This window comes from Aplysia californica, unplaced genomic scaffold (assembly GCF_000002075.1).
Source record: "Aplysia californica isolate F4 #8 unplaced genomic scaffold, AplCal3.0 scaffold00171, whole genome shotgun sequence".
Lineage (NCBI taxonomy): Eukaryota > Metazoa > Mollusca > Gastropoda > Aplysiida > Aplysiidae > Aplysia > Aplysia californica.
In genome coordinates, this window is record NW_004797441.1 from 623950 (window position 1) to 650051 (window position 26102).

A 26102-nucleotide genomic window follows, 5' to 3' on the forward strand; every position below is an offset into this window, starting at 1 on the left:
GGGGGGGGGTCTGTTGAATGCATGTGTGTGACGTGTTGAAAACGCAGAGGAAATAAAAAGGACAGGGGTATAAGAAACTTAGAAAGGCAGGGATGAGTGATAAAACAATCCAAATATTATTCATTCACTATTTATTAGGCCTACTTAAGATCTGATGGAACTTTTGTTAAATTTTAGGTTTTTTAGTCGTGTAAAGGGAAGTTGCGATGCACAAAACAAGAGCGACAGCGGCCAAAAAAAAATAATAACGCAACCCAAAACAAAACAAAAAATCCCCCACAAAAAACAGCAACAACACTGGAACTTGAACATGTACATTGTAGCCTATGCATAACATAAACAAATCGGAATTTAATAATAAATAAATGAAAATTAAAAAATAATAATAATAAAACTGCGTGTTTGCACACGGTACTCAAAGCGGAAGACCTTTCTTATTTCCAGATTGAGTGTTAAAACTGATTGATTACTTTGAGTATTAGTTTCGTATACATTTGGCGCGATCGCGGCAAAGCAAAGTAAGTCTATCACAAGCATCTAAAAACATACGTTATAATTGAAAATTAAAGTAGGTAAGTTGTTATCTCAATTACTGACTTGGAGTATTTATTAATAATCCCAAAGCCACATGTCTTCCCTTTCGCATTGTATTGGCCAAGGGGTCAAGGCCGCATATGAGATTTAGCCGTTTTTGTTAAAAAGCCGCCAATCAAATACACAGTAAAGTGTAGGTTCAAACTTCTAATTTTCTCAAAACTGTGTAATACATGACCCTTTTTAAAAAATGGAGTTTCCAAATCAACCCTGATCAGATATATTTCTTTTGTGAATATTCGCATGTGTTCATTTGATGCAGGCGCGCCGTAATATCGCTTGGATGGAAATGTAAACCTGGATAGTGAACCGGCATTTTCTATTTCCTTTCTTCAAAACCTTGTGGTCTTGTTGATTGATATTTCAGACTTAGTGGTAGATTATTCAACGTTCTGTGTATTGTTCTGCACCGGTGATAATAACCCCACTTACTAGGAGCACTCCTTGCAGGTAATTCAACATAGCTGAGTAAATGTCGCACCCTGTTCTTTTTTATGTAGTGGCGTTTAAAGTTTAATAATTTTAGACGGGCACTTTTATTGTGCTTTGTCCTCTTCTTCGGACTCATTACTTCACTCTTAGCCAGGTCTCTTTGCTGATCCTGGTCGCTCGAGGTTGAGAAGGAGGAAAAAACAGTAAATCTAGCTTATCCTCTAATATTGCATTTCTTAGTGGTATTTGTTACAAGAACTGGCTTTGTGATTGAAACCTAGAATCTCTTGTATAATTGCTTATGTCTGGGTTCCGAGAGCCGAGGCGGTAGATCCAATGAATAATCATAGGAGTCGAGGTCAACACAGAATTCCGTTGTTATTAAGGGCCTATTTGTCATAAAGTTACTTCCCATGGTATCCCGGACCGCTGCATGGGAGGGAAGGAACTGGCAGTGTACTGTATTTCTTTTCCCTCGTTCTTTAGATCTAGATGTCTAGATCTAGATATAAATATCTAGATCTAGATCTAGAATCTAGATCTAGATTAGATTCTAGATTTCTGATGCCAAATGTACCACTGACATACAATGAAAGAATTGCAACTTACCAAAATGAGTTTTAAAAGGCTAAGCTATCATCATGTGGGGTCAACTACCCTTCTTATTCTATTGAGTTGTATGTTATGATAGTATGTAGATCTAGATTCTAAATCTAGACAATTTGGCCTACCAACAAAAACAATGAAAATACACTTTGAGGCAACAGAAATGTGGTAGATCTAGATTCTACCTCTTTTGGCTTTTGGGACTTGAGATTTTCATGGGAGGAAAAGAAATCAAAATGACGTAGATCTAGATATCTATCTAGATCTAGATCATCTAGATCTAGATCTAGTGCTAAAAGATGTGAAGAGTACTAGATCTAATCTAGATCTAGAACTAGAGTAGGCCTCCTCTCAGAAGAGATAAATGCAGTTTATAATTATATTATGGCCACCTCTATTCTCACCCGGGGTGAGAATAGTGCAGGCGAGTCTTTTGGCTATTCTCACCCGGTGTGCGTTCACCGTTATACCTAGATCTAGATCTAGGCCAACAAATTTTGTGTTCACCCTAAACCACAGAATTCTACACTGTGATAACAGAAAAATTGTAGAATTCTGTGCCGTGAACAAACATTCCATTACAACTGTAGCCTACTAAAAGCGTACAATTTTGTCTGTGGGCAGTGGAGAAAGAAAGAGAGAGGAGTAGCGCGAGGACTTCCGGTCAAAACAAAATGGCGACCCGCGTAGTTCGGCTCGATTCGAAAAGTTAAATGGCCACCTCTATATATACTCTATTCTCACCCGGAGTGAGAATAGTGCAGGCGAGTCTTTTGGCTATTCTCACCCGGTGCGCGTTCACCGTTATACCTAGATCTAGGCCAACAAATTTTGCGTTCACCCTAAACCACAGAATTCTACTATAACAGAAAAATTGGAGAATTCTGTGCCATGAACAAACGTTCCATTACAACTGTAGCCTACTAAAAGCATACAATTTTGTCTGTGGGCAGTGGAGAGAGAGAGGAGTAGCGCGAGAACTTCCAGGCAAAACAAAATGGCGACCCGTGTAGTTCGGCTCGATTCGAAAAGTTAAATAGCCGTAGCATCTTTGTAGACGACCAAATTAATTTACTTTTGTGTTTTAACATCATTTTTAACTTTGCTTTGGTCAATTTGATCGTCCACACCGATAGACAGTATTCAAAAAGAGACAGAGAGAAGAGGGGAGGAATAGATCTTGCGAGAACTTCCGGGCAAAACAAAATGGCGACCGGGCACGTAAGCTAGCCTCAGTGTCTACGTACACGGTAACCGTGTGTGTAGTCTCAATGTCACACGCACGGTAACCGGGTATTTAATTTCGTTGGGGAGGGGGGGGGCTTGAGCTAGGTGCACGATAACTGCTTTGCTCTCTTCATGACGTTGACCTTTTTCCTTTTTCACCGTGTAGTCCCAATATCACACACACGGTAACCGGGTGTGTAGTTTCAATGTCACACACACGGTAACCGGGTACGTAGCCTCAATATCTACGTACACGGTAACCGTCAACCGGGCGCGTAGCCTCAATATCTACCAACACGGTAACTGGGTATTTTGTTTTGTGGGCAGGCGCTTGAGCTAGGTGCACGGTAACTGCTTCGCTCCCTTCGTGACCTTGACCCTTTTCCTGTTTCACTCCGCTTTTTATGTCCCAAAACCACGAAAATTATCCCAATCTACTCCCCGTCATCTTTCCTAGTTTAGTTTAGTTTTAGCAGAGGTTTTACGGCACTCACAACTGCATAAGGTCATATGAGCTCCAGAGAATTAGAGGTGTTATAAGAGAGTAACAAACATAAAAAGAAGAAGGTGAGATAAGGACGATAGATGTTTGATAGGAAAGAAGGAGCAAACCACACCAGAGCACCCACCCGCCAACCGCCCACGTCATCTTTCCTTAGGGAGGGCAAAATTCAGTGACACTGAAAATCTGCGAATCTGGATCAGAAAGCTAAAATATAGATGTTCACCATACATGTAATACTATCACGAGAGAACGAGACTCAGAAAACACGCGAGAGGGAGGAGAGAGAGAGAGAGATAGTGTATGTGTGGGTGTGTGTGTGCGTATGTGTGTGTGTGTTTGTATGTGTGTGTTTGTGTGTGTGTGTGAGAGAGAGAGAGAGAGAGACAAATTGAGACAGAGAGAGAGAGAGTTTCAATGCATTTTCAGATTACTATCACTTATCAATCTGATGAATTACATGTATTTGCAGACGTTCGAGGCATAGGCTGCATCGGAACACTTAGCCTATAAAATTGCTAGATGAAGATATGATCGAAAAGAGCTTTTTCTTGAGGGCAAAACCAGAATGTGCGTGCTTATCACTACATAAAAAACTACAAAACAACGAATTATAATTTTGGGGGAAAATTGTTGGTCAGTCGGGAGGAGGAGAAGAAAAGAGGGGGACAGAAAAAAAAAGTTCTTCCTCGGATTCGATCCCACGCCCTTTCTCTCCGAACGCAGTCACGCTGTCCATTCGGCCACCACAACTCCTTCCTGGAATAGGTAGATTAAGCTTCATATATTTACAGCACTGTTTCAGAAGTTTGCGAACTGCTAAAACTGGAATCATAGGCCCAACACAATATTCACCACTAGCCTACCACAGCCAATCAGCTTCTGGCTGACGGGCTGCAGCAAGCCGCATGTTGCCCGGTAACCGTGGCTGAGTGAACTATCTCTTGGACCTTCCGGTTACCGTGTACGTAGACCCTGAGGCTACGGGCCCGGTTACCGTGTACGTAGACACTCCCGTTTTCTGTATTCATCCTTTTCCTGCTTGACAAGATTATAGACCAAGTAGTAGAAAATGTTTACTGTATTTGATAGATGGGATGTAGATTTGGTTTTGCTGTAGAGTGGTCATCATAGCATAATGGTAATAGTGTACTGAAACCCACTTTCTCCAGAACTGGACATGGCGCACTTTGTGTACCCAACGGCCGCTCCCATGGCTCAGTCTGCCCCTCCGGCACAAGCCTATCCTTCGGCACAGAGTGCATATGTAGCTGCACCACCCCAGGCAGCTGCATATGCAGCGACGGCAGCTCCATTGAGAGCCGGGCAGACGTACGAGGGCTATTCTGCTGCAGCTGCTGCATCTGCTGTCCACCCACCCACCCAGTATGCGTATTCAAGAGCACAGGTTGCTGTGACGGTCAGTGTTTCTTATTTCTCTTTAAAAAAAATTATTTTAAAAAAATGACAATCTGTTCTAGTTCAAAATTTTATTAAGTGGGTTCTTATTTTCATAAGAATGAAAATAGAAATTAAACTTTATAAAAAGCAGCCAATACTGATTTTTTAAAAGGGAGTGTATACAGACCCGGTAAACGGGAATAAAGTCACAAAGTATACAGACCCAGTAGGGGAACTCTTTTGTGATTTCGGAAAGTTTCAGCGCCCTCTTGGCTCAGGGACTTAGGGTAGCCCAAGGACTTTACAGTAAAAGCTCCTAGGGGTAGGCCTAGACCTAGGTTCTTCTAGCTCTATGGTCTAGATCTAGACAGACAGACATAAATCATTGATCTAGTTGCGAGGTTAGCCTAGATCTTGATCTAAATGAAGATTGCGGATGTCTTTTCGGTGAACGATTGGTTTTCCTCCGATTTTTGAGTTGGAGGAATCACAATTTGAAGAAAAGAACAAAGTTATAATTTCAATGGAGCAGCCACCCCCCCTCTCTCTCTCTCTCTCTCTCACACACACACACACACACACACACACACACTACTGGGTTTGGGCGCTGAAACTTTCCGACATCACAAGAGTTCCCCTACCGAGTCTGTATACTTCGTGACTTTGTTCCTGGTTACCGGGTCTGTATACACTTCGTTTTTAAAAGTTTACCAAATAACTGCTCTGGGTGCTTGTAATGTTCTCATTGCGTTCTTAAAAGATAGTACTAGTTTACCTAATACAGCTTGATTTCTCTATAAATGTAAATGTAAAGTTAGTTTAAAATACTTTCTTAATTGCTAGTAGATATATTTTTTTCTTACTGTTATAATTTTTTGTGGAAGTTTCAGTTCCAATTTAATGGAACTGTTACTCTGTCTAACTGGTCAAAGGTGAACATTTACTAGTAATTATTGTAACTAAAATACAGATCATGTTTGCAAATTTTGAATTTGACATGTCCGAAATTTCCTTTCAAAAGACATTTCAGCTGACTTCTTATGTTTTAGAGTGCCTTTTCCCTGCAGCCTACTGTGACCTACGACCAGTCCAAGGCTTATTATCAGCCTGCTGCGGCGACAACATACACAGCCGCCACAGACCCACAGTTTCAAGCAGGTGTGCTCTCTTTATGACATGTGCTCCAACTACTAAGCTAAATCAGCTACCAAGCTTACTTAAAGTCTTTGTAGTTTTGATGAGCTTTTAAACCCCTTCGTTGCCTTAAATGTCGTACCTGGTACGTCACGAAAATGAATAATTTTTAGCTTTGTGCAGTATCATGGACACGGAAGTTTGCAAAATTTGTTGGTGGTTGCTTTTAAGATGCTAGATGTACATCACACTTATCTTTAACCACGAGTACATTCAGGAATTTAAAATTCCAGTATCAATACCAAATTTGCTGGTGTTGGTTTACTGCTGGGCTTGCATGCTATCGATAAACTTAAGTCTAGTCTTGAGGAGAGAGGACAAGCACATGCTCTTGAAAAACATGAACACTATAATTACTTTTAAAAGGCGGAAAATTTCACTTTTTAACTTAAGATTTACAAGTGGGTTTTTTTTTCTCGGAATTTTGGGTAAGCTGTGAAATATAGGGAATGCGAAAAGTGACACTTGTGAAGACCCGGCATGGAGGGGTTAAATAGTTTAGTTCTTGCCATGCTTTTCAAGATGACAGGAAGGAAAGCAGAATCTATTTAGCAGATGGGAAGTCCGTTAGGACATTTTGTGTATTTAATGAAAGTGATGGTTTTGAAAGAAGCAGTAGAAAAGATTTTGTAGCTGTTTGGTGCTTGATTCTCTGTGCAGTTTTTCTGTAAAGTGTATGGGTAAGCCTCACAAGAAACTAATTTTCCTTTGCTCGTCCTTTAAAAATCTTTTTGCTGTTGTGTTAGATCTAGTGATAAAGAGATGCATGCACCCCAAAAGTGTATTAATGTTCAGTCTTTGAAGCTGTTTGATTGAAGTTTTTGCTCTAATTGCCAGGTGAAAAGCATGTTGAATAGTTTAAATTATCATAGGGTGGCACAAAAATAGCAACAAGAGTCCTTTATGCTTGTTGTTCATTTTCACTTTGGTTTCATTATGAAAAAGGACGGAATAAGAAAATTCAAACTAAATGGTATGTGGTTCACTGAGTTTTAACAGTAATTGTGTAGATACTTGTTTTCATCTGTGTTCTTCATTTTGGTGCACAAATAAAGCTGTTAGTAGTAGCATTTTGTTACCTGGTTACTGATTTCTTGTTTTGCTACAATTGCTTTTGCAGTAGTTGGTATTGCATTATTATCATTGTTCTGTAGTGTTCTTTTAGAGAGAGAAAATAGTGGAATCGAAAAGTTGCAGTGCTTAATGTTTGATATTACCACACTGACTGTCGCCTGTAAAAAACTGCTGTATAATTTTCTTTTTACTTTTATTATACCTGTCTTACACAGCAATGCATTGTTCTTCATCATATGCTCTGAAGTTGTTTTGGAGCAGGGCTGGCTAAAACCACTGGCGTACTGTTTTTACTAACTAGATTTATTAAAAAATTTATACTGCTTTATAAAGTCATTGTCATAGCATCTCATTTTGGTAAAAAACCAAGGAACAAAATTTATTAATGGATATGAGTATTTCTCAGGAGCAGAAACAGTGTGTTAAATTTAAAGTGGATCCCTCCGAAAACTGTAATAAAATAAAGTTTTGTAGGCAAATTTTGTCAGATGAGATATGTTGCAACGTGGCAATGTGGAATTTCCTGCTTATTCTTGAAATAAAGAGCACTTGGCATTTTAGGATTCCATTTGGTCTAGTCATTTTCGTTGTTGAGACTTCATGGCGTTACATTAGTTTGTTCGCCTTATAGTTTTTTAGTCAGATTTATGAAACATTTTGGTTTTCGCCAGCCCTGTTCTGTTGGTGTGAAATGCTGAGTTATGATAACCCCTGCTGTTGTGAAACATAGTGAGATACTTTTGTCATGTTTGCTGCTGTGTTGCTTTTATGAAACCTCATTTTTAATTTGAGCTTTTTTTTTTGTTTTGCCACCTTAATTTAATACCTTTTTGGGGTATTATACCTTAAGTTGGCATTTCATTACCTCCAGGGAAGCCTGCATTCAGCACAGGGGCTACGTTTGCTGGGGCCCAACGTCCCACGGCCGTAGCCCCTAAAGCACAGGCGATACCCGTCTCATCCACGGGTACCAGCTATGTTTACTCCTCCACCACTCCGACAGTAACAACATACTCCACTGCGGGCTACACCACAACGACAACCCCTCAAACAAGCATTTCCAGTAAGTACTCGAGGACATGTTAATCAATAATTTCATTTTGAGGATGTACCTTTAGTATGTCCTATGATTGTTTCGTAGCAGTAATTATAGTATGTCATTGTTGTTTTTGATCATGGAGTCTCGGTATGTGTTTGACAGTGCTCACAACTGTCATGGAGTCTTTGTATTTATGTTTGTCGTGGGGTTTTTTTTAAAATTGCCCATGTTACATTTAAGATTTGTACACAAGGTACAAGTTTTTTCACATCCGTAGTGGGTTGGGTTTTTTTTGGGGGGGAAGAGTTGTTGTTCTGGAGTTTCTTTTAAAACTTGTGCAATATTAAAGCTGAACAGCAGTTTTCTACAGAGGCTTTATGCAGGTTTTGGATGAAGTTTTTTAAAAAGTCCAGCTGTATAAGCATTGTTTGACATTAGTGTGAACACGATTCTAACCCGCAAAATTGAAAACAAATGTTTTTTTTGTGCCTGCCTTGTAAATTGCATTCTGTTTCAATGAGCATTTACATAGATGGACTTATTTGTCTTTGCTTCCAGGTTATGATGCAGCATTGTACTCTGCTGCCACCAGTTATTACAGTCAGCAACAGCAAGGCAAGACAGGAGCTTCTTCCTGGATGCTCAAGAAAGCTGGTACTGGGAATCAGTTCAAGCCAAAGCCAAAAGGACCTCCCAAAGCTCCACAGCTTCATTACTGTGATGTCTGCAAGATCAGCTGTGCTGGTCCTCAGGTATTGATTTTTTCTCTTTGTGTTGAGTTGTATCATTATTTATTGTCATGTATTATTTCTATATTTGGTCCAGGTTTTCTCTTTTCAGTACTTATTATGTACTCTGTTTCATCTATTATCCTTATCTCTCCTTTTTCATTTCTTTGTATGTTACTCTCTAGTAGCACCTCAATCTTCATCACCTATATATGACTTATTTTTTGTTTCAAGTGCTGTTAAATTCTTACTATACTAAAACAAAACGAGTATTTTTATCTTAATGTGGTCTAGTGATTTGTAAGGATCCCTTCATTTTGACCTTGCAAGACATGTTTTGTGCCCTTGTGATTTGCAAAAATCTTTTTCTTTTGACATTCTAAGACATGCTTTCATGGTGTTTATCATATTTAGACATACCGTGAGCACTTGGAGGGACAGAAGCACAAGAAAAAAGAGGCGGCGTTGAAGACGACCCAACCCACAGGGAGACAACCTCACAATCAAATGAGGTGTGAGCTGTGCGACGTGACCTGCACTGGACAGGATGCTTATGCTGCTCACATTCGAGGAGCTAAGCATCAGAAGGTATTTGATTTTGTGTCTATGAGGGAGTGGGTGGGGTATTCATGTCTTAACTAATGTTTTTTTCTTTTGCTTATTTGGTCTATTTTTCTTTTTAAGGATCATTTTTTTATTTAGTCCATTACATAGTAACATGAGTAGAAAGTATGAGCTCACAATTGTCTTTTTTATGTTGTTAACTGCAGCTTTTTGGGTGTATGGTTAGTGCTCTGATGAAATATTCTTTTTGTTATGATTGTGACTTCTTTTCTACCCTGTCTTAGTGAACTCAAACAGTTGATGGAAGTTGTTGGTCATTTTTATAAACTTTTTTCCCCCACCAGGTGGTTAAGCTGCACACTAAGCTTGGTAAGCCCATTCCATCTACGGATCCTGTGGTGACTACTACTGCGAGTAAGCCGACCGTTGCCAAACCGGCGCCAGGGAAGTCAGTTGCTGTTCCATCACCAACAGCAGCCAAAAGGGTTTTGGCTACACCCAAAATTAACTTTGTTGGTAAGTTTTGCATTAGTGCCACTAGATTTTGGAAAAGAGAAACTGTTGTTGAAAAGGAAATATAGTGCTATAGTTACATGCATTGTCCCATCCAGATGTAGAGTTCACACTATATCTTGACTTCCCTCTCCTCATATAATATAAGGTCCCTGAAGAAAAAGACGTATTATAAGATTATAAGGTTGGTTTTTTTTATTGGGGGGGGGGTTCTGATGATGAACTCATAATTTGATGACACCCATTTACTATGTTTCAGCTAAAACACTCTTCCTTGTCACGCAGCTTGTGAAGAAAAGAAAAGATAGTACTTAGTGTGCGGTAGATCAAGATTGCTGCTAGTTTTCTTGCCTGTTTAAATAGTATGTCCATTGGTGAAGAAAGTGGGACATCCAGGTGAAAGGCTGTCATGAAATAAAAAATTGTTAACTTTTTCTGCTTAGAGGACTAACATTAATACTTTTAGTTTAAAAAAAAAGATTGATGTATTCACTGAAATTACCTTCTATTTTGTACATTTATTGCCTGTGGTCCTGCTAAGTTCCATCCTTTTTCAGCATTTGTTGTCATCACTGAATCTGTGTTTCATGGAAGATCAGACTTTTGTTAAGGGAAAAAAAAAGTTCAACTGAGTCATTTTTCATTCTTGAAATCTGCAGGAGGGTCTCAGCTTAAGTCCACCGGTGCAAAGGCGGAAGAGGTTAAAGTGGGCGTTGCTACAGCAGCTGCTGCGACGACTACCTCTGTGGCGGTGACAGCAACAGACACTGCCACGCCCATGTCTGATGATGAAGGTTAGTTGATAGTGTAGCACCATTTTAGGTAGGGATTGATAAACTCGGGTCTTTTTTAGAGGGTTTTTTTTTTTGGGGGGGGGGGTGCAATTTTTTGACTGCCTTGTGCTTTTGAATATGAGATAAGACTTGTATGGAAACGCGTCTTTTTCAAATCAAGGTTCGGCCACCATAGTTTGAATTTTGAAATTCCCTCTAAGGTGTTATAATACTTCACTGTTTTCAAACTACTGAGCTGAGTTCAAGTAGAAGTCGTAAATTAAAAGAACTTGAAGATTGATTGTCGACTTGAAGTAGAAAGTCTTTTTGAATCTTGTTTAGAAACATTTTTACTGAAAAATTGCATCAGAAAATGATACCCACTGCCCAGAAATAGTTACATAGAAGTAACATTTTCTTTACAGGTGATGATACTGGAAATGCTGCAGCTGAGAAAGATGTCACTCCAGTTGGTAAGTTTCGCCTGGTGTTTAGGGCTTGTTTTTCAGTGAAAAAATATGAAGTTTGCAACAAAATGTCTGTAATCCAATACACTTTCTTGACTACAGCAATATTGGAGGCATTGTGCTAAGCAGGATCTTCTCAGGATTTTTTTTGTATTCACATTTATTTTACAGAGTTCTTGTTCTGAAATTTTGTTTTTCTTTTTTGTTAAGTACCTGCAATGTAAAAAGTACTCACCATTTGAAAACAAATGAATCTAATTAATATGCATTGTCTGTTGGTTATATTGCCAATCCAGCTTCCCACTATCAGAGCATATTTTAAGGTCACTCGGCTTTGTAAATAGATTCTGTTGGGAGAGGTCACCTGCAACCATGGCCTTGTTCATCTGTTGGTGCCCCACTGCTTGCCACAACAGGCCTGCCATCTTTCCTGGTCTCTGCTTTGAAGTATTATTTCAAGAAGTTGTAGACTTTTGTCAGATTTAATTTTTTCGATTATGGTGTGGGAGGTCTTTCCTCATTTCTCTTAGCTTCTATGCATATTTAGTAATTGCTCAGAGGGCTCCCAGTCTCTTTTGCCCTCGTTTTTTATTCCTTTGCAGTTAATAGAATAAACGGTATTCTTTTGAAAATGTTCTGCAAGTGGCTGTATGTCAACCTGTTTATTGTACAAGGACTTCTTTTTTTTTGTTTTTTGTTGTCATTAGGTCATGAGTATATTGAGGAAATCAAGAATGACATTGGAAAGACAGTGAGCTTTAACTGTAAGCTTTGCGACTGTAAATTTAACGACCCTAATGCGAAGGAAATGCACCTGAAAGGAAGGAGACACAGACTCCAATACAAGGTAAGCTGTCCTCTCGGGGCTCACTCGGGCATCTAATGATGTTTTACTTCTCTTGCTTTTTTGAGTGTCTGAAAGATGTATGTGCTTGCATGATTGATTGTATTTTATTATGCTGTTGAGACTTCCTTATAGCAGAGAAAAGGTATTTCACTTAAGATAGCTTTTAAAAACTACCTGATGTGGTGAGAGATATATTTCTATTGTGTTTTTCAGAAAAAGGTTGACCCAAATTTGCAAGTTGAGGTCAAGCCAAGCATTCGAGTCCGCAAATTGCAGGAGGATAAAATGCGTCGTCAGGCACAAAAGGAAGAGTACTGGAGGCGAAAGGAACAGCAAGAGCGTTTGCGAGAGGAAATGAGGTACATAGTTTATGCTCTTTAAACTTTTTTTGAATCAATTTTTTGGGAGTCTGCAAGATCTGATTTTAAGATCAACAGAACTGCTTGTGAGTTAAGTGCTGTATTAAGATAAATACACGTGTTGTGATATCTAGTGATTTGAAGTGCTTGTGCATTTTTGCTTTGGATGTGTTAGGAATTAACTTTCTGGACGTAATTGTTTTGGGGTCTAGATGTAATTAACTTGTGACTCAATTCGGCTACACAGGTGATGTAAAAAATAACTTCATATGAGCATAACCATCACTCTAAACGTAACATATGATATATCAAATTGAAAGAAATTGAATAAGGAATACATTCCAACATGAAACAAGAATTAATTTTGAACATAAGTATGCATTACAAGGGTTAGAAATGGCTATGGTGGTGAGAAAAATACATTTTGACGGAAAAAATTAAACACACTAAGCATGTGAAAGCGAATCAGCATAGCTATCTTATCATATACAGGCCAAGTTAGACTCCATACATTTCTGAATGTGCATTAAAAAAAAATTTGAATGCAATGTTCCAATGTTGTTGATGCAAGAACTAATTCACTCAGTTTTTTTCCAGATCGACGCTTTGACAAAGTGAAACTAGATGTTTTCGTTTCCTAAACCCTTTCCAAGTTTTCAATAAACAATACAAAGTACTTATAAATAATGGATCATGTTAAAACGAAACAAAACTGAGGCAACCCATCATCAACAAAGGTCTTTCTTCACAAGTTTTTTTGTCTAGAAATGTTTGAATCGCTGTTTAGAAACTAATGAGTAGAAATCTTAAAAACGTTTTTAATTTCAACTGTGAAAATTCCGCAATTCGCATGTTTTATTTGGGGGGGGTTAGATTATTTTGGTTTTTTAAAAATTCTTTTGAATTATTTTTTGTTTTTGATGTTATACATTTAAGTTTATAAATAGTCCCTTAGTAGTAATGTATTTTATTGCTCATTAAATTCTATATGGCCTTTTCTCTGAGGCAAGGTCAGCAGGCATTGATTTCTGCCAGTTATAAAGCTGTTACGAGATCTTCTCAGTCATATGGTGCTTTTTTAGTTGAATCTACCAGTTAACAATGCTCTGGTATATATATATATTTTCATCTTTTTCTTGTGTAGAGTAGAGGATGAGATCTACTGGGGTCACCGCAGGCTAGAGATGATGGGTGGACCCATCCCCCCAGAGTTCATGGAATGGCAACGGTTTGGCCCCATGGGCCCCATGATGAGGCCGCCTTTCCCTATGCACCCCATGGTGAGTGTAAGGGCAAATGTCTGTCAGAAATGTAGCTGTACTTTTTGTAAGTGGGCCTCTTTACTGTGCACTTGCAAATATTTTGTTGATGATTATTTAGTTTGTTACTATTTTCATTCTGACATTTGACTTCTACTTGAAATATTCAACTTCTCAACAGTAGCATTTAACATTACCTTTGTTTATTTCCAAGAAGCTCTTTGAGATTATATTGGAAATCCATACTGAACATATGAGTACAGATCACCCAGCAATAATGATTATCCTTTTTTGGCGGTAATGGAAATTGCTATTTTGTGGATCATATTCTTGATAACAAGTTAGAATTTAGAATGATTTCATGTACGTAATTATAGTAATATGAGGGGAATACGCTCCTAAAATTGATAATCTTTCTTTACCCACCGCTGCTCTCTTTGCCACCCCTGCTACTGCTGTCTTCATGGCCCTTGGTACCAAAAGATGCGAAGGCCTGATTCTTCTGATGACCGCCACGTCATGACAAAACACCATAGCATTTATCCTACTGAGGACGAGGTATGTTTGTTGTTAGACGTGCTTTGTACTTTAGTTACGTACTCCCTGCCCACCACCTTCTGGTGTACCATTTTAGTGGCCTATTCAGATCTTCGCCATGCACCATGATGAGGACACTTGGTTTTTTTTTATAGTTTGTTTGTTTCTTTTCTATTCTTTTTCTGTCCTTTTCTTTACCTATGTGCCCATCGTGACTTTCAACTTGGGTCTAGAGCGTTTTTAAAACACAGGCCATTACCTTTTGGATGCAGTGTTCAACTCATGAAATTTTATACATCAGTATGTAATTCTGGTGGCCATACTTTTGCATCACTTTAGAAAAAAACATGCACTCTTCAACCCTCAAAAGTAAACAGAGGTAGTATTCAATATTCCTAAGTGGGTGGTTGGCGGGTGCTCTGGTGTGCTTTGCTCCTTCTTTCCAGTCAAACATCTATCATCCTTATCTCTCCTCCTTTTTTGTGTATGTTACTCTCTTGTAACATATCGTTCTTCGGCACTTATATGACCTTATTGTGTTGCAAGTGCCGTAAAACACTTACTAAAACGGAAAAAACATTCTTAAAAAAGAATGACAGAGCTGGGTTTTCATTTTTTTGAGCTTAATAGTTTATAACATTGTAGGTTTTGATCTTCATGTATCGTTTCTATATACTCCAGCAATACTTTTAAATTGCACCTTTTAAAAATGTGAGTGTCAGCTCTTCAGTTTTGGTTCAAAGCTGCGCGGATAAATGCGAGTGGAATATGTGTCTGTGCCACAGTGTTTGGGTGGGGGGGGGGTGGTAACTGGTCCTTGAGCAACACATGATGACCGTAGCCCAAAAACAGGGAAGGCGCAGCACTGTGGCGACCCGCAGTGATGTATTATTCATGCAAATATGTATTGATACGTTGTGTATTTATGTATGCCATTGTAAAACTAATTTCCTGAGTGTGTGGTTGGCGGGTGCTCTGGTGTGGTTTGCTCCTTCTTTCATATCAAACATCTATCATCCTTATCTCTCCTTCTTTTTTGTGTTTGTTCTCTTGTAACACCTCTAATCTTCAGCACTACCCCCCGGGCCGGTGCCACCGACTGAAGTGTCATTAGGCCATTCCCAAAGGGGGGACATTTCTCGTTCTAGTGCACAGGAGAGTTGTAAATGGGCTGATCTGACAATGTCGTGCTCATAACTGTGCCTCAACTACAACAGGGAACTGCTACTTTTTCTTTCCTAGTCCTAACTGTCGTCGTTTTCCTCTACTTCTTTTGTATGTTTGTCACACTCTTGTGACCCGCTATTTCCGGGATAGTCGGAGCAGACTTTGTGCTGTTGAAGCTAACCTTATTGTGTTGCTAGGACCATAATACTCTTACTAAAACTTTTTTTTTTAATCCTGGGGGGATATATTGCATAGAGTGTTTTATTTTTAAAAAAAATTCAATTTCTACCAGGTAGATACATTCTAAAAAGGACAGCAAGACTGTCATCAACTGTACGTCAAGGCACAAATCTTCAGATATTAGGCTGGTTTGTTAGGTGTCCAATGGATTTTCAGTATTTATGTGTTCCTTAATGTAGATGTTTCAATTTCCAGTTGCAAGCTGTACAGAACATTGTCTCAGCATGTGAAAAGTCTCTGAAACTGGTCTCTGACTTCCTGGCAGAAAGGTGAGTTGTTGTTTTTTTACCTGCTTTGTTGTGCTGGATTTTTACAAATTGATTTTCCCAATATTTATCATCTTGGATAGGGGTACTTGTTTATACCAGAACCTCCCGAAACCGCGCAAAAACGACCCGAAACCTCCTCAAAATTTCTATGATATGTTATTTTGCTATGCTATCTATGGCTCTGTGGATAATATATTGATCTGTGATACAATATTATCGTATTTGGATACTTCTTTTGTTTTAGTAAGTGTTTTACTGCACTTGCAACACGACAAGGGTCAAATAAGTGCTGAACATTTGAGGTGTTACAAGAGAGCACCAAACACAAAAAAGAAGGAGGGGGATAAGGACGATAGATGTTTGATAGGAAAGAAGGAGCAAACCACACCAGAGCACCCACCAACCACCCACTTGGATGCTTCTTGATCCTGAATAAATTATTTTTTTTAAAAAATACAATAGCGTTATATGAGACAATATTTCACTTGGTTTGACTTATTTGTTTTTATTTTAAACCCTTTTTATAATTTACATGTACATAGAAAAAGTACATTATCGAAAAATTGTCTTGGGGAATCTTCGGTATATGCTTTAGTTTTCATTCTACGGCACTTAAAAAACCAGCTTATTGCATAACTGAAAAAAAAGGGGGAAAATCACTTTGTGACACCATTTATCAAAAGCTACATGTGCAGTCAAAAATTCCTCACGACAGTTTCTAGAACTAGGTGTCGTTAATATTCTGTGAAAGTTACTTTAAAATCGAATGACATACAGCAAGAAAATAGGATAAAGTGTGTGAAAAGAGCATTTTAAGAAAACGGCCGATAAAGGTCAGAAAAGGCCTAAATAGTTCTCCTTCCAATTAGAAACTAAAAAAAATTTTTTAACTTGAACATGGCAACTTCTTGATAATATTAACACAGTAGATATAAAATGAATGTTTCCTACTAAAACGGAAACATATAAGCTGTGTAAAACATGCCTTTTGAGAAAAAAGTGGTAATTTTTTTCTTTTTAACTCACTTCAGACGGATCACACAACAGTTGCGTGACCCCCGCCGCGACGCTCGCGACGGGTCTCACAAGCCCTGCGTGACCAACTTTGGAATTTTTTTTCGCTCTACAAATCACGCACGGATCGTGAGACCCGCCTCGTACCCTTGTTTGGCCAAGCCTGAGCTAATTAGACTTCGTTTCGTATCTCTGGGACCCGTGGTTTTTAAGTTATTGAAGGTGAAGGACAGTGACCCCAACTGGGGTTGAGCAGACCGGAACTCGCGCTTTGTTTTTTTCTATACAGCTGATAGTAATCCGACAGTCACGTCGTAGTAACGGTCAAAGAAGTCGCATGAACAAGAATCACATAATTTCGCCGTTTTCTATACTTCTGTACGTTTTACTAGTCATAGTATCTCAGAATATGGTGTGTCTAATAGTTAGGATCCTGGATATGTACCCGAACACGGCCCGAATCGTAGTTCTAGGGCTAGATCTAGCACTAGTACCGGTGTTGTTTTTCGCGCAACTAAATCACAACGTCGTGCCGTACATCTGTCTCATGTAATTCAGTGTATGGGTCTGAATCAATGCACAGACCAGCTTTTATATTTTCACCAAACACTCGCACATGTATACAAATCAAACCAGAACACTTTGAACTTTTATTTTTGTTGTTGTAGTGAATTTCATTCTACTTGTCACGTCTCTGGAAATTTTTTGGAAAATCAAATTCATTCCAATTTTTTTAAAATCATACAAATTAAAGTATTAGACTTAGACAACTTTAGTATTAGATTAAGCTTGAATGTTACTTTACTGTGTCAAAAAATAATTACAATAGGGTAATTCTGAGAGTTGTGGTGATTTATTGAAATACCCCCAAAAACGCCAGTCTTCAACGCTTGTGACTGGTGAAAGGGTCCAGTCGCAAGTGAGTTAAAATTCTCTACCCTCTGTTCTAAAATCCCTTCTAACACCACTTTAGGGTTTAGAAACGCTATACGTTTCCGGACATTTATTGTCCAGGAAATATATAATAAGTGATAACCCAAGTTATAATTTCACCATTTTAGGGGTCACTTCATTGTCACTTCTCCTTAAAAGAATACTTTACAACATGCACAAGATAACAGAAATTAAATGCCGCATCATTACATTATGTGAAAAATCTGTGCTTAAATACTATTATAACAGTAATTAAAATTCTAAGAAGTACAGGCAACCGGAGCAGTCGCTCATCACTTAAAACAAAATAAAGAATGAAGTTTAACGAAGATTCAACAAACCATCATTTTCTCTTATAAAAAGAACCAAGAACCAGCCAACAGAATATTTTATCCACAGAGTGATAGATAGCATAGCAAATAACATCACATCATAGACATTTTGAGGGGGTTTTGGGTGGTTATTGCGTGGTTTTGGGAGGTTTCGGTTATTTTCGGAAGGTTCCGGTATAACCAAGTACCGCTTGGATAGCATAGCTGCCACTTTCCCGCTAAATAGCGGAAACTCCGCTTCATCTAGCTTTTCCTGCTACTTTCCTCCTTCCTCTGCTGGACGGCTCTCGGTCGCAAATTGCAATAATTTTTTTTTTACACGCGGAAAACACAGAACCGGGTGAGACGGAAACGTGGCTTGCGCATGTCTACCCGTAGCTTTCTACTTCCGTTCTTCTAGGCCTAGCGCTAGTTTCACATTGTTTATTGTTGTGGAGCAACATAGTTTCGATCGGGCATCGGGACGTTGGCGCTCCGAGTTGTCATTGAAAACGGCGGAAATTTGAGAGAAATTGATGCAGAATGCAAAAATAAAAGAAGCTGGAATGAGAAAGAAAGAAGCAGCCGCTGTGCAACTTGAAAAGTTCATTAGAAAATTGAACTAGTCGCTTGCTGCACTTTGCTGCGTTTGGTGCGCTAAAGAAATCACGGCCCGCGGCACTCCTGTACAATTGCGGTCCCGTTTGTTTACATGACGGCTATTGTGGCTGTGGAAGTGAATCTAGATCCAGATAATCTATCTCTAGATATAATCTAGGTCTACACATATTCTAGATATCTAGATTAGATAGCCTAGGCTATAATTTTAATTCAGTTTAGATCACTAAATAAGAAACACACTACAGGGGCACTAAGTGCAAACGGGACCGCAATTGTATAGGAGTGTTGAAATCGCTCAGTACAGCGGCAAAGGTGTTGCCTCCCTGATCCAATACTGCTCTACATCGATGTACAAGTTTAAAGTGAAAGAAATCTTTTTATGAGACACCAGCTGGCAACAGACACTGGATTTTAAGTCACCAAGTCCAAACTGTGTCAAATTGACTCAAATGCTTGTTAGTCAACTTAGTGCCTATGGGTTTTTTTAGGGGGGGGGGGGGGGTTCAAATACATGCGTTCGCGTGAATTTCCTGCTTTTTTTAAATTCCTGAGTGGCAGCTATGGGATAGAGAGTTTTAATGGTCAGATATTCTAAAATATTTTACATCAGTTGTTGAAGTATTATAATGAATGACTAAAAGGTGGTAAATAATGAAGATTATCAGTCTAGACATGCCATTTTCCCTGACTGTCTTTGTCTGGGGCTGAACTTTACTGCTGATCTCTGTGGGTTGTTAGCAGGTGCTCTAGTGTGGTTGGCTTCTTCTTTCCTATCAAACATCTATTGCCTTTATCTTCCCTCCTTCTTTTTTGTGTTTGTTACTCTCTTGTAACACCTCTCATCTTCGGCACTTATATGACCTTATTGTGTTAGTGCCGTAAAACTCTTACTAAAACTGAACTACTGATCTCTTTTTTTTTTTCTTTGTTTGTTTCTACTCTTGTCCATGAAGCTTTCCAGCTAGGTGAATATCTCTAGTGATGTGGGGGGGTTTTTGTGGCTAATGTTAATCCTAACATGCCTGTGACCGTATTTTTAATGCCCATGGAAGGGAGGTTAACCCATAATTCTTGATAAGTTAACACGAAAATGAAGACTGTAAATTGGTTGTTGGTATTTTTTGTAAGTTAAAAAAAATTGTTTTAATTAGCTGAAATTGTAAACATTTAATTGATTCTCTACTTTTCACATGTAGTGACACCAAGGACAAGAAGCCAGAAACAAAAGATTCTCCTGCCAAAGCTGACACTATAGCTGATACCGAATCCGAGAAGGATGGGTAGGTCTCGCTTCTTCTTAGAAAAAAATATTTTATCAATGGAACAACAAAAGATGGCGACAGTATATTCGGAGCCTGTGTTCAAAGTGCTGTTGAGGAATATCAAAATGAAACTTGATTTCCTTTCAAGTTTGGCTATACCATGTACTTTAACATAACTAGTCTTATGCAAATACCTTTTTGCTGTACTTGGCAGAGTTTTCCTCCTGTAGTGTAAGGTTATGTTGTCTCAAGACAGTTTGAAACAGTTTTTGGACAGGACATTTTCCTTCTAGTTTTATTTTTAAAATGTAAAAGTGTTAATCGTATCCAACCAGGTCGTCTATTTTTAAAAACTTTTTTCTTTTTAATATAATTCAGAGGTTCGAAGTAATTTTTCTTTGTTCTGGCCTGTATTGAGTCCAGCATTTTCATCTTCAGGCCTCTTGTCAGTTTTCAATCGTATGTCGATCTGAAATGGTGGAATGTATTTTTGGGGAGTATCAGGTGATGCCTTCTCATGTTAAAAGTTTCATATGCTCACAATTTTTTTCCTTAAATATTAGAATATTCAGACCTACCAAGTACTCTGATAAAATTGGGACCCTCACTCTGATCCGATTAGTATAAAATCTTTTGCTTTATTTTCCTTGATTCCATTTCAATTAGTTGAACTCAACTTTTTGTAAATTACATGGAAATACACTGGTTTATTTGCAATATTTGCATGAGTTATCGTTAATGACACATTTTTATTTGCATGCATTTACTATACACATTTACTTGCTACTTCCAGTTTGTAATATTCTCTTAAACTACTGGAATTTTGGAGACTCCCAATTTTTTCCCCTCAAACTTCAATTTTTAGTGATGATTCTGAGTAAAACTTTTTTTTCGGTCATGAAGTGGTTCGCATGTTGGTTTAATGTATAAATCTGAAATGCTCCCTTGATTTTTTGGTTTCAGCGAGAAGAAAGACGAAGGGACGTCTAGTCGTGTGCTGAAGGGAGTGATGCGTGTTGGTGTGTTGGCCAAGGGACTTTTGCTGCATGGGGACCTCAATGTGAACCTGGTAGTGCTGTGCTCGGAGAAGCCCACTCGCACCATGCTGGAGAGAGTGGCTGATGCTTTGCCCAAACAACTGGCGGTGAGTTTTGGTTATGGTCAGGTATGATTGCATTAGACAGCTTTCATCTCAAGCGTACAGCAGCAGCTTGGGCACGAACATTTGTAGCAATAGAAAGGATCAGAGTGACAGCCATGTGAACATCTTGGGCAGTATCATTGTTATATGAAAAGGGAAGGGAGGAAATGGGAAATCGGACAGGTGGGCTTTAGAGAGGGCCTGACTGTTTTATTATGTGATTGACAAGGGATGCTGTTTGATGGTAATCCAATGGTTATGCTGAACTGGGGCAGTCATGACGCAATTCATGAAGATCTCGCATATTTTTAGCATTTCCAAGCAGCATGTTTTTATTTTTCCCCTGGTATTTTAGAATTTACTGTACAGCTTTTTTCCTTTCCATAGTCTTGTTGCATGATCATGTCATTGACTTTGTCTCTTTTTATTTCTGACTAGACGGTGACAAGTGACCAGTATGAAGTTCGCCGATGTGTTGAGGAGGCTGCCATCATTGTGAGCAGTGACACGGAGCCAGCAACAAGTTGCACGGTCACTCTGACCTCTCCCATTATGCGGGAGGCCAATCTGCCTGATGGAGGTAAGACTGACTTCTCTTGCAAGGGAGATGAGGGCTCCAAAGGAAAAAGGAAAGTCATTGCTGCTTCATATCTGAATCAGTGTAAAATGCTGCGTTGTTGCAAAGACGGCTCTGATTATTTAAGATAATTGTCAATAGAATTGATATAATCTCTGCACTTTTTTTTTTTGGTGAGAAAGTGGAGGCAGTTTTGCCACATTGTAGCTGTCTCTGTGGAGTGTTTGCCTGATTCAGCAGCAAAACTGTAGAGTGGTCATGTAGACAGATGATGATGATGATGTGTTTCAAGCACACTCAGTTTGCTGTGTGGAGCAGGGGGTTTGCTTTTTTCAGTATTTGTAATCTTAATGTATTGGAAAATGCATTGTTCGTATATATAAGATAAACACATAGATTGACAATGTTTAAAGTTAATGATTTTATTTTCATACTGTTTATTATAGATATAAATTATTAGAGGGCATAAAACATGATCATTCTACCTTTCCACAACTTTGTAAAGACTTTGATTGATTGTAAGAAAAGGCTTGCTGTCATTTATGGTTGCCATCAGGCATGCAATGATTAATTTGTCCAATGTTCTCTTTCTATCACTGCCATGAATACTGCGCAAAGCCTTTTATAGTACCCACAGATGTGAATGAAGGCTTGGAACACGGAAGGATTTTTGACCATGAGCATTGGCATTGGGGGCACAAACACTGGTAGTAGCTGACTTGGGACATGAACCATAATCTGGACACCTTTTGTATTCAGTATAGTCAGTTTTTTTGTTTTCGCTTTGTAAAGTCAAATTGTGTTGTAAAAGATGTGCAGTAACTCTTTGATTTGAGGCCTCTGTTCCATCGCATCATCTAGTAAGTCGACTTGTTCATAAATCTATTGCATGCTTTCTTTTTAATTTTATTTAAACATTTAAATGTATCTATGTATTAATGGTTAGGAAGACGGAAGCTTTAGAAGATGGCATAATTTAGACCTGAATTGTTTCTTTGTATTTTGATTGTAGATTTTTTTTGGCACTGACACAACTGACAGTAGTTAAACGACGAAATAGCTGTAATTGGTGTGTCCTAGTGCTTATGCCCCCAAGCATCCAGTCTTTGTGAAAACACGACTGGTGTGCCTTGTCGATGTCTACATGGTCAAACACCCATTCCTGCCTGTGTGATACTGAACTGCTCCACGTTTCTATAGAGACGGTTAGCGTCAAAGACCCGCCGGATGTCCTCGACAGGCAGAAATGTCTTGATGCTCTAGCTGCTCTGCGTCATGCTAAGTGGTTCCAGGTTTGGCACTTTCCTTTATACTTTGCAGCCTTATGTATTGAGTTTTAATGTCTTCAGCATATTTGCATTTGTGTTTCTCTGCCCAGTGCTTGACAGTATCTAAAGTTGAAAGTTGTCTGTATTGTGTCAAATGCCATGGTGACAAGTTGGTTTCCTCAGAAACTTTGAAATAAAGAAGAATGGGTTACTATTTGATTCCCACAACAAGCAGAATTCTGGAAATATGGATTTTTAGTATCTTTTTTTATTTGTGTACAAGTTTCTGTCCCTCTTACTGTATGTATGTCAAAGTCTTTTATTGCTTGCCGTCCAGAAAGTTCTGAAGGGTCTTACATAGTAGTGCTAAAATTATTGTTTGCATGGTCAATGCATCACAGGATATTTGCTTCGGAGCTTCTGATGTTGTCAGTAATGGCTGAGGATAGCCCTATGAAGTGTGGACACAGTAAACAAGCAGCTTATTATGTTTTGTAATGTTTCTTAGGCTAGGGTCAGGGAAACATGTCACCATGAGCTATGGCAATCCTTATCCCGTATGTATGGCTGACATGGCCACTCCGTTTGACGTTGTTAGCTTTGTGTCAGAGGTGGTTGTGTACATAACTGGATAACTGGAAAGATTGAACTGAATGAAATGGTTTGACTTTTTAAAAGTATTTGTGGTGTTTGTACTGTTTTCACCCTAGAATGTTGCAGCCAGCCATCTGTGACACTAGTTAACAATTGTCTTTGTGAAGAAGACGCTCGTAAGCACTGAGGCAAGAGCTTATAGTGGTCATGAGGCTGGAAAGTTTTGCTTGCTGTACATGCAGAAGTGTCACACCCAACAACTCACTGATCGTCTACAACTTTTTAGCTTCTCTCGAAGTTCAAGATTTTGCTACACTCATTATTGATTTGCCTTACTGTGCTTTGAACTTAGCATTTCTTCTCTGACTCATTTTTTCCCCTTAAGCTTTTCAAATAAACTTCATTTTTCGCTGTCTGCATTTCTTTATGGCTGTTGGGGGCTTTTCTTTCTATTTTGATTGAAATTGATGATGTAGTGGTTATGGTATAGAATGATATCACCGCTGTGTTATTGGTGAGGGCAGTGGTGTAATGGATGAATGCATTGTTTTACTCTGTAGGCTAGAGCAAACGGGCTGCCATCTTGTGTGATCATCATCAGGATCTTGCGTGACCTGTGCCAGCGTGTCCCCACTTGGGCTCCTCTCAATGAATGGGTAAGGCCATGTTGTTTGCTGTTCTGTCAGTGAGGGGGGTCTTTTCCTTGAAATATTTTTATGTTTTTGTCGTGGTTTTGTAAATGTTTTTACATTTTAGGTTTACATGTGCTTGGAAGGTGACACTTGTTGGTCCAACCTGCAAGGATTCTGTCAGTATTTGTCAGGACAAGTGTGCTTTTTCCATCATTTTTGCTGATTCCCCTGAATAAAAATTAATTCTCAGACCTAAAACACAATTTCTGGATTTGAAACAAATATTTTTTTTTAAAAGGCATCTTGGATGACGTTTTGAAATTTTTTATCTTGACAGTTTGGCCAGAGATCACTTTTATTACTTCTAGTTGTTACCTTTGTTTACTGAGTTCTGGTTTTGGTAGAGAGCCTTGGCACCTCATTTTCACTTTGACTTCGACATGAAATTCTCATGCTTCTTACCTTAGAGACACATGTTTGCGTGTTGTTTGGGACTTGTTACTTTTCTTGTAGCACTTTGTTCTGTTTGACTTAGGTGTTTACAGAATCGTGTCTTATGACCCATGAGCAGTAGAATCACTAGATCCAGTAATGTGTCTTTCAGCAGTGTGACTCTTTATCATCCTCCGTCTTACTTACTTACTACCCATTACGCCATCTGGCATTTAGGGCAGCAACAAAGGATCTCCAGCTCTTGTCTGTTTTGGGCCATCTTGGTCAGCGTTCCCCACGAATGATTCCAGGACTTCATTTCAGATTCTACTGTGCGTCTCCAGGTCACTTTGGGTATGCCCATTTTGCGACGTCTTTCAGGTGTCCAGTGGAGGGCAGTCTTCACAATAGAGTCTGGTTCTCTTCTCAGAACATGTCCAATCCGTCTCCACCTTCTCCTTTTTATTATGGTTGTCATGTCCTCTTGCCTACATTTACGTAACAGGTCTTCGTTGGATATCTTGTCGGGCCAGAAGATTCTGAGGATTTGGCGTAAGCTGGTAGTATGAAAGGAAGATAGCTTGGCTGTCTGGGTAGTTTCAAACATTTGTGACTGGAAATAGTCTTGCTGAACAGAATCCAATATTGAAGACAGTTTAAAATGTCATAACTGAAAGAGAATGGGAATCTGTTGTGAGAGTTACTTTTAAAAGATAATTGCGGCTGATATATTTTAAAAAATATATCTATCAGTATATTGGCGATACTGGACACAATTAAGCAGGAAAGTCATATGTGGTCATTCATTTCTGTGAACATGCTGAGAATTGGGGTGAAATACACACACACACACACACCCACAAAGAAAAAAAAAGGATTTTAAGCTCAATCCTTGCCTGCAGCATTCCAGTTCTGTTGTTTTCATATACTTATATGTCATAAATATTGGAGGGAGGGTTTTCAATGTATTGCATTTGCATCTTGAAATAACTTTTGGAAGATTAGTGCTGGAGACTGCCTTCTGACTACAGGAGATGTTTTGAAATTGACGTTGTTAGTATTTTTTAGGTAACTTTCTCTGTAGTTTTATTTTTGTTCAGACCAGTGAGCCTTGTCTCATCAGGGGACACTGCTTGTCAAGTTCCTGCATTTTGTTTCATAGCAGTCTTTGTTTTGGTCACCCTGAATCCCTTTTGGGAAATGACTAGTGTTGTATTTGGATGTGGGTTTTTTTAATGTGAGGTATACAGTAGCAGTTCATGGTTTGTATTTTGTTCTTGTGTCCTCAGGCAATGGAATTACTGGTGGAGAAGTGCGTTAGCACAGGCGGGGCCAACATGGCGCCGGGAGACTCTCTCAGGCGTGTCTTTGAGTGCATCTCTTCTGGTATTCTTCTGCCAGGTGAGATTCTGAACTTCAAATTGTATGTATTCTCTTTGGAATTTTCCCTCTGAAACGGGTGTTTAAAATTTATATTGCTACTGCTATATTTGTAGATAGTTGTTTCTCTCCTCCTCCTCTTCCC

At 38.9% G+C, this 26102-nt stretch overlaps 1 protein-coding gene across 1 annotated transcript in view; it reads left to right on the plus strand.

Annotated features, from left to right (window-relative positions):
• Positions 1-881: 881 nt before the first annotated feature.
• LOC101854864 (zinc finger RNA-binding protein) overlaps positions 882-26102 on the plus strand; it is a gene marked incomplete in the record, with an annotated part of 33962 nt that continues 8741 nt past the window's right edge. The window contains 20 exon segments of the mRNA XM_035969700.1: positions 882-1044; positions 4534-4781; positions 5830-5920; positions 7881-8093; positions 8628-8821; positions 9212-9385; positions 9706-9877; positions 10534-10668; positions 11073-11120; positions 11822-11961; positions 12175-12320; positions 13465-13600; positions 14063-14137; positions 15719-15792; positions 19868-19951; positions 20897-21077; positions 21513-21654; positions 22852-22943; positions 24074-24169; positions 25867-25978. Coding sequence (XP_035825593.1) covers positions 4542-4781; positions 5830-5920; positions 7881-8093; positions 8628-8821; positions 9212-9385; positions 9706-9877; positions 10534-10668; positions 11073-11120; positions 11822-11961; positions 12175-12320; positions 13465-13600; positions 14063-14137; positions 15719-15792; positions 19868-19951; positions 20897-21077; positions 21513-21654; positions 22852-22943; positions 24074-24169; positions 25867-25978 — 2545 coding nt within the window.